At 37.2% G+C, this 8,683-nt stretch overlaps 1 protein-coding gene across 1 annotated transcript; it reads right to left on the bottom strand.

Annotated features, from left to right (window-relative positions):
• Positions 1-5,658: 5,658 nt before the first annotated feature.
• Positions 5,659-8,677, bottom strand: LOC107851989 (premnaspirodiene oxygenase-like). Its single transcript, XM_016697033.2, has 2 exons — positions 8,146-8,677; positions 5,659-6,964 (listed from the first exon to the last, which is right to left on the bottom strand). The coding sequence occupies exons 1-2, from the start codon at positions 8,572-8,574 to the stop codon at positions 6,353-6,355; spliced, it is 1,041 nt and encodes a 346-aa protein (XP_016552519.2). The 5' UTR covers positions 8,575-8,677; the 3' UTR covers positions 5,659-6,352.
• Positions 8,678-8,683: the final 6 nt, after the last annotated feature.

Consider the following 8,683-nt stretch of genomic DNA (forward strand, 5'->3'; position numbering starts at 1 on the left):
TTTATCTAAGTTGTCAAAAATACCTTTGAGTCTGATCAGCTCCCTTTTACTAAAGCCATTGCCCAGTTTGAGTTTCATATCAGAATCTAGAACATGGACATCTTTGGTAACATTTTTCACCAGAATAAGAGAATTCTATCTAGATTAGCTGGGATTCAGAAATCACCTCCCTATCATCATAGCTGCTATCTCCAGAATCTGGAAAGAAATCTTACTAGGGAGTTTGCCAAAATGCTTAGACACAAGCAAGAGTTTTGGAAGCTCAAGGTTGGGATGATAATTAAGCTGATAATTAAGGAAGACTTTAATACCAAGTTCTTCCATACCTCTACTATTAATAGAAGAAGAAATAGGATTATTTTCATCAAAGATGATAATGGGAATTGGATTCACATTTCTGCTGACACTAAAACCCATATTCTATAATTCTACACCTACCTCTTCACAACTTACCATTCTGTCTCCCATCTTAATTATCATCCCAACCTCTCCTTTAGAGGTTCTATCGGGATTGAGGACCATGCTCTCCTAGATAGTATCCCCACTCCTTGTGAAATTAAAAAGATTATTTTTTTTCAAGCCTAATAAAACTCCTGACCCAGATGATATTCACCCATTTATATACCAGAAATACTGGGATATCATAGGATAGGTTGTCATCAAGTTCTGTACTGACACCTTCAGTGCTAGTAGAATGGAGTCTAAGGTTAACTCTACGTACCTATGTCTCATCCCAAATGTACCAATGCCAGTAATCTGAAGAATTTTAGGCTCATTGGCCTGTACAATACCCAATATAAGCGCATCACTAAGATCAATAGCTAAGAGACTTAAACCTCACATATCTAAGATCATTAGTCATAACCTGGCCAGTTTTCTCCCTAACAGAAGGACCTCTAATAGTGCTATCATTGTCTAAGAGGTCATCTCTCATTTTAGGAATATGAAGGGTAAACAAGCTAACATGATCCTTAAGATTGACCTAGATAAGACTTTTGACATACTAAAATGGTCATTCATTAGGCAAGCCCTCTACTTTTGTAATCTACCTTCCAAACTTAGCTCCTTAATCATGTTCTGCATTTCCTTCTCTTCCATCTTTGTTTTGATCAGTGGGGGAGAACTGACTTCTTTTCCCTAACCAAGGGTATCAAACAAGGAGATCCTCTATGCCCTTATATTTTCATCATGTGTATGAAACTTCTTTCAAGAAGAATAGATCATGAAGTGGGTATTCTAAAATAGCACCCCATCTCCATTAGCCCTAAAGAGATCAAGTTGTCCCACCTATTATTTGCAGATGACCTCACTTTTTTCTCTAAAGTGAATATTGAAAGTTGCTCCTCAATTAGTAACACTCTTAGGGCTTTCAGTTTACACTCAGTCCAGAAGATCAACCATTCCAAATCAAAAGTGATTTTCTCTAAGAATTGTTCCCCAGAATTAAAAGACCTTATGGTGAACACTCTTTCAATCCAAACTAAAGAGTACTTTAGGAAATAGCTTGGATTTCCTATCTTTTATATTGAACCTTGCAAAAGGAACTTTTAATTTATTATTGACAATCTCAACTCCAAGTTGGCTGGATGGAAAACTAAATTCCTCAATTTAGCTGGTAGAACTGCTCTAGCTAAAGCTTCTCTTAACAGCATCCCTACTCATATTTTTCAATATATTTCTATCCCTAGCAGAATTCTTTCTATCATTGATAGAGCCTAGAGAAATTTTATCTGGTGGATCATCATGGAGAAAAGGAAAATGCATATGATAAGTTAGGATACCCCCACTCTTCCTAAAAAGAAAGAGGGTATGGGTCTTCAGAAGGTCAAACTGAAGAATGATACCATGTTAACCAGCCTAGCATGGAGATACTCCTAAAATCAGAATAGTCTTTGGGCCAACATCCTCAGGAACGAGTATGGAGCCCAGAGTATGTACTTCAGGCCAAACTCTTCTAGGACTTAGAAGAACATCTGCCATGGCTGGGACTTTGGCCTAAAAGGGATTCATTGGATAGTACATAAGGGGGATAAGATCAACTTCTGGTTTGATAGATGGATCCTTAACTTTGAACCTCTTAGGAACTTGATTCATGCCCCTCTCAGTAGAACTCAAGCTGACATCAAGGTCTCTGATGTCTGGAATGATTGAGAGTGGAATTTTTTTGATCTCTCCATCCAACTCCCCCAACTAATTATCATTGTTATTCAAAGCTCATTTAGTCACAACCCCAAGATCAACTCTGATCATCATATTTGGGGTTTAAATGGGAATGTCCTGTTCTCTAGCAAAAGTGCTTGCTCTCTTATCTTGAATAATGATATTGGGCTTTGAAATCAACTAGATGAGAATTTTCTTGGATTTGGAAAATCAATTGCCCACCAAAAATTAAGACCTTACTCTGGCTGGCACAAAGCCACTCTCTCCAGAATGGGCCTCCCTATCAACTTTAATTGTGATATTTGCAATCATCCTCTTGAGGACAGCACCCACATCTTTCTTGAATGCCCCATCATTTAAGATTTTTGGAACTCTCTCCTCTCCAAAAAACTTAATGCCTCGAGCATCACCTTGCCTGACCTCTATCCCCATAATAGGAAGGTCACTTGGGCAAAATTAAATAACAAAATGTTTAGTAACCTTCTGAATTGACACTCCATCCTTCCCTTCAGCCTTTGGGCAATTTAGAAGAATAAGAACTTCAGTGCCTAGGTTATTGAATTTAACCACCTGATTGGCTATCCTTCCATTAAGCATAGATACTCCAACATCAATGTACGTTGGTCCCTTCCTACTGATGGGCATTTTAAACTAAATACTGATGGATCCTATTTGGGGAACCCATGAAAAGGTGGGTAGGGGGCCTCATTCGTAATGCCCGAGGGCTGGGTATTGGGTTTCTCCACAGGTTTCCTCTGCTCCACTAACAATCAAATGGAGTTGTTGGCTCTTAGTGAGGGTCTTAAATTAGTTGAAGAACATCAACTCCTGCCAGTAGAAATTAATATAGATTCCCAGGAGGTAATTAATATGTTGCATTTACGGAACTTACATTACAATGCCATTATTAATGATTGCAGCTCAAGGCTAAGAAGAATAGGAAATCCAATAGTGGCACGGTGTTTTAGAGAGTAGAATGGAGTGGTGGATGCTTTAGCAAAGATGGGTGTCGGTTCCTCAGTCCAGATGGAGACCGGTCTTTTTGTAGTTCCTCCGATGTATGCACAACAACTATTATGGACAGACATTATAGGAACTTATTTTGTTAGGAGAATCGGGAATCATACAAACTACTTTGAGGGGGATGCCCCAACTTCTTTTGTACTTAATCCCGACTGACTCAGGCGGAAACTAGCCTTGTTTTGTTAGTTCTATTTATCTTAATGCAATCCCAATTAAACAAAAAAGAAGAAGATTTATCTCGATCAATACTTTTGTTAGATCACTAATTCCTTGCAAGTTGGAGAACAAAGGATTATCACTTCTCATATGAATATGAAAATAACGAGCTAGCTAGATAATAAGACATCAAAAAAAAAAAAAAAACTAGAAAAAAGAAAATGGAGGAGAATAGATGAAATGTCTGACTCCTGTCTTTGTCAATGGCACTAGGAAAGCTTTTGTTTAATGTAGCGCTTAAACTTATTATCGTGTCAGTTTTCTCTATATACAGAGTCACGAGCAAAGACAAATATAGAATTTGTAACTTGTGGGTTCAAATTTGTAATTCTATCACCTCCATCAAATTTATTTAGTTCAGAATCCATTATTTATATATATTTAGTGAATTTTTTAGCACATATACATAATTAAAATAAAAATCTATTGATTCAGATGAACCCATAGCTAATACATTAAATATGCCCCTGATCGCAACGATGTTTGCGGGTGATGTGCTCGATCCTTAATAGACCCATCCCTATTGAAAATGTGCAAGATATTGATTGCCAGTGGACGAAGGTCATTTTCAAGCTTCAATATTTGGTCCTATAATTTTTCAATCGTCACTTTCATGACTAAATTAATTTGTTTTGGAGATTTCTTGTTTAAGGGAAAAAAAATCAAAGCAGCACTTGCTTCAAACTATAATTCAGGAATGAGAGAAGTCATGCGATAAGATGTTTCATTACAAAGATCTGGACATTGTATTACATTTCTTTTTCCTACACTGGACACATCAATATAAAGATTGATCACCCACCAACAATATGTTATTGTAGTAGTAATACACACATGATGAGGGAAGATCTATCATTGTGGGTCCTCCTAGTACTCACATTTAATTAAAAAGGAAAAAGACAGTTTAATGTATAAAATTCTTCGTTCATATAAAATTTGTGGAAGAGTCATATCTCAAAGAGTGTGATGTGGACACTGTATTCTAATTCAAGTATTAGTGACTACTTCTACGCCTCGAATTCATAACTTATGGGCCACACAGAGATAATTTTACTCATTTCATTAAGAATTTAACTACTTAATATAATCTGATAGCATAATATGCAATTAATTTAATTCAATATTCTGCAGCAAGTCGTCGGCCTTATTCCCAAGTAAATGGTTCCCCTTGTTATGAATAGTTACTGCAGTTACTATATCTTTGATGACCCGATAGTCTAAAAATCCTTTTATATTCTCCGCATACAGAAGTTATATATATATATATATATATATAATTTTACCTTTACTACCTCCTTCTTATAGTTTAATAGGTTCCTCTATTGACATTCTTTTTCCTGCTGATTTTATAAGTTCTGTATCGGAGTTTATCCTAATTGCTGGTCTTCTAGGTACATTACCTGTACTATAATCTATTGGTTGAGGATTAGGGTTTGTCTGTTGGAATGGGCTAGCACTTGAGGAGCTAGTTGGTTCTAATTCTGCTAGTTCTTTATAACTGATAGTAGAACTTAATATAGAGAGTGTGTCTTCATCTTTTCTTTCAAAGTTTGTTTTGTTATTTCTATATCCTAAATTATCATTTCTTTCTAAGCAGTTTTTGAAATGTTCTACACATTCTTTAATTTTCATGTCGTCTTTTTGACATCCTTTACATTTAAAAGTTATATTTTTATATTCTTCCGCTAAAGTTTCAGTCTTTTCTATGGCCATGTCTACTGTATATCCCTATTGTAAGACTTCTATATTCATGAACTCGCTTTCTCTTTCTATATTACTTTCTGTTTCATCAAACTTATTTATTTACTCCTAGTTGTAGTCTACTTAACTGGTCAGCTTACCAGGTGATTAGTTAGGCAACTAGACAATGAAGTGATATTCCTTCTACTCTTAGTGGCTCTCTTTTATGAACCAATTGTCCCACATTAGAAAAATAGAGAAATATCGTGAGGTATAGGCCAAATAGATTCTCCCACCTATTATGCTAGTCTTTTGGTTGAGCTCTCCCGTTTGATTTATAACATCGGTATTTTCATTGAGTGTCCCACGCGTTAGGCCGTGACTCGGAGTGGTGGTCTGTGTTCCAGAAGTGGTGGCCTGGACCCAAGACCGTGACTCGAAGTGGTGGCCTGGACCATGGCCGGACCGGCGTGCAATTTTTAGGTGCTCGAGCACCCACTAAACTCGACGTCGAAGTGGTATAATTATATAAGAAACAGTGAAAAAATGGTAAAATATATACAAAAGCATGGTTGGGTTCTCTAACTTTAGACATAACTTTCATATCTCCCATCCTAGGATCGAATCCCTGTAGCTGCATTGTTTAGTAAAATTTTTTTTTTAGCATCCACAACCTAAAAAAGCTGGGTCCGCCACTGGCCTGGACCCAAGAGGGGTGTCAGCTGTGACCAACGAGGATTGATCCACGTGTAGAGCCGCGATTTGGAGTGGTGGCCTGTGTGTCAGGAGTGGTGGCTTGGATCTAAGAGGGGTGCCAGCCATGACCAACTGGGCTCAGCTGTGACCAACGAGGTTGTTGGTTCTCAAGCGAAAGCGATTATTACGAACCAATTATCCCATATTGGAAAAATATAGAAATGCTATGGGGATTATAGGCCAAATGGAGTCTCCCATTTGGTTTATAACACCCTCCCTATTTTTCTACACCAGGTCCTATAGGGCTTCCATTCATTGGAAATATCTTCTCATTGAAATTTGCTTCTATTCCACTGGTTGTAGTTTCCTCAGCAAAATTAGCAAAAGAAGTACTCAAGACACAAGATTTAGTGTTTTGCAGTAGACCTTCTCTTGTAGGCCAACAAAAATTGTCTGACAAGGGTCATGTTATTGGTTTTGCACCTTACCATGACTATTGGAGGGAAATGAGAAAAATATGTGTTCAAGGTTTCAGTGTTCCATCTTTTCTGGTTCCAATGTTCTTGTCTCAGTGAACTCAAGAATCGTAAGGAGCGGGAATCAAAATAAGATCTTCTTTTCTTGTTGCAGAAACTCCAGGTGACTCTGTCATGTCAAGACTTTGATGACTTTGTCCATTAGGGAGTTTCCAGTCAAAGTGATAAAGTAACTGAGCTAAAAGTTGTCCAACATTAGCCAAACCGAATAACATTCCTGGGCACATCCTTCTTCCTGAACTAAATGGAATAAACTGATGATGATTTCCAAGAAAGTCGACATGACTATTCTCGAATCTTTCTGGCAAAAAATTCTCAGGATCATCCCAACTTTCAGGATCTCTTCCAATTGCCCATGCATTAACTAAGACTCTGCCTTTAAGAGGTATAACATACCCGTCAATCTTTGTTTCCTCCATGCATTCTCTAGGTACAAATAGAGGTACAGGAGGGTGCATTCGTAAAGTTTCTTTGATTACTAACTTCAGGTACTTTAACTCGTCAAGATCAATCTGTTGAAAATCTTTCTTTCCCTTCAAGGATTGTCTTACTTCAGCTTGTGCCTTTGCTAAGACAATCGGATGCTTTATCATTTCAGAGAATGCCCAATTTATAGTTGTCGATGTTGTTTCAGACCCCGCGGAGAACATGTCCTGCATGATAAAGAAAAAAGAATAAAACAACTAATAGCAGAACAACTTTTACTCTATCAAGTCACTTGAAAGACAGTTCCATTAAAAGTGCGCTTAGTAATTGATCCAAAAAATAAGACTGAAGGTTGAAACACAGGGAAGGCGTAAGAATTCTGTAAGCGCAGTCTATTTACTCTCCATGCGTTGCTACAGAAGTAAAATTCACTCTAGGAATGTATGTTGGTCCATAGTAAGTATAAAAAGGCATATATATTGAGTTGACTAACATATGTTAAGATAGATTTGAACAAGGACACTCTTTTTAATTCAAGTATAACACAAAAAAATTATCAAACTTAACCGCAGTTGACAAGTAACACTCCAACTTCGAGAGCTCGCTTCTAGACACCTCAATTGGCAACCAAAGCTCGAAGTCATCCTCACTGTGTTCCCATACTGATGTGACAGATAAATTTGGTAGGTGCCTAAATGATCATTTTGTAAGTTGGAGGATTCAACTGACACAGTGGAGACAAGTTGGAAGTATCTAGATGTGCACACCTAAAGTTGGAGTGTTTACTTGCCAGCTGAGACCGAGTTTGAGTTTGTATGTACGTATTATTTATCCAAATTTATTCGAGAAGGGGATACTCTGCAAGAAATTCAGGGTATTTACATATCCATCCTTCTAAAACAATCCATAAGAAAGATCCAGTAAATGTGGTGCAATTCTCTCTTGTATGTCACCTTCATTGCGATCAACTATCAAGCCAACTATTTTTCTGTTGGTTATAATCATCTTGTATACGGAATTCACTTGATCGACATGTTCAAGGGGAAAGGATCTTTCTACTAAAGGGTTTTTGATGCTCAAGGTTCGAAGTAGCTGAAACTGTTGGTTAAGAAGGTAGGGATATAATCCAACCCCACCAACCTAAATTGAGATACTCATTTCGTTTCAATTTGTTTGTGGTATTTCCCTTTTTAGTTCGTTTAAAAAAGAATATCTATTTCCTTTTTTTGAGAATTCTTTAAACTTTTCACATGGCATGTTTAACACGACAAAATTGAAGGACATTTTGATACAACACATATCTTTAATTTAACACCACAAAGATTCAAAGGTCTTCTTTACTTTCATAAACTCTGTGTCAATTCAAAACCAACCGAACAAATGGAAATGGAGATTGTAGAAAACTTACAAGTATTATTGCTTTGATATTGTCATCACTGATGGGAACTTGAAGTTCTCCGCTTTCTCTAACTCTTAGCATAACATCAATCAAATCTTCGGTCCCATATTCACCATTACCCATTTTCCCATTCGCTCGACTCTGTTTGTGCTCATTAACTACATATTCCAAGATTTCATCAACCTTACTATGGACCTTCAACAGTCGAGATCTTGAACCACCAAGGTCATGAAGGAATTTCCATTTGGGGAAAAAATCAACAACATTAACTGCAATTGACAATGATAGCATTTCTTTCAGAAGATATATCAACTTGTCCTGGTGCTCATTGCTTATCTTCCCTAAAGCTGATCTACAAGTTACTGAACTAGTAAACCAAATAATTTTTTCCGTAAGGTTGACCTTAATATTGGACATGGATCGTATCGATGAAGTCATATTCAACAACTCGTCTTGACGAATCGAGCTAACAAAGTTGTTGACCACCTTGGCACTCAAGAGTTCCAGTATGCATATTTTACGAATTTGTCTCCAGTATGCACCATAG

Source organism: Capsicum annuum, chromosome 12 (genome assembly GCF_002878395.1).
Source record: "Capsicum annuum cultivar UCD-10X-F1 chromosome 12, UCD10Xv1.1, whole genome shotgun sequence".
Taxonomy (NCBI): domain Eukaryota; kingdom Viridiplantae; phylum Streptophyta; class Magnoliopsida; order Solanales; family Solanaceae; genus Capsicum; species Capsicum annuum.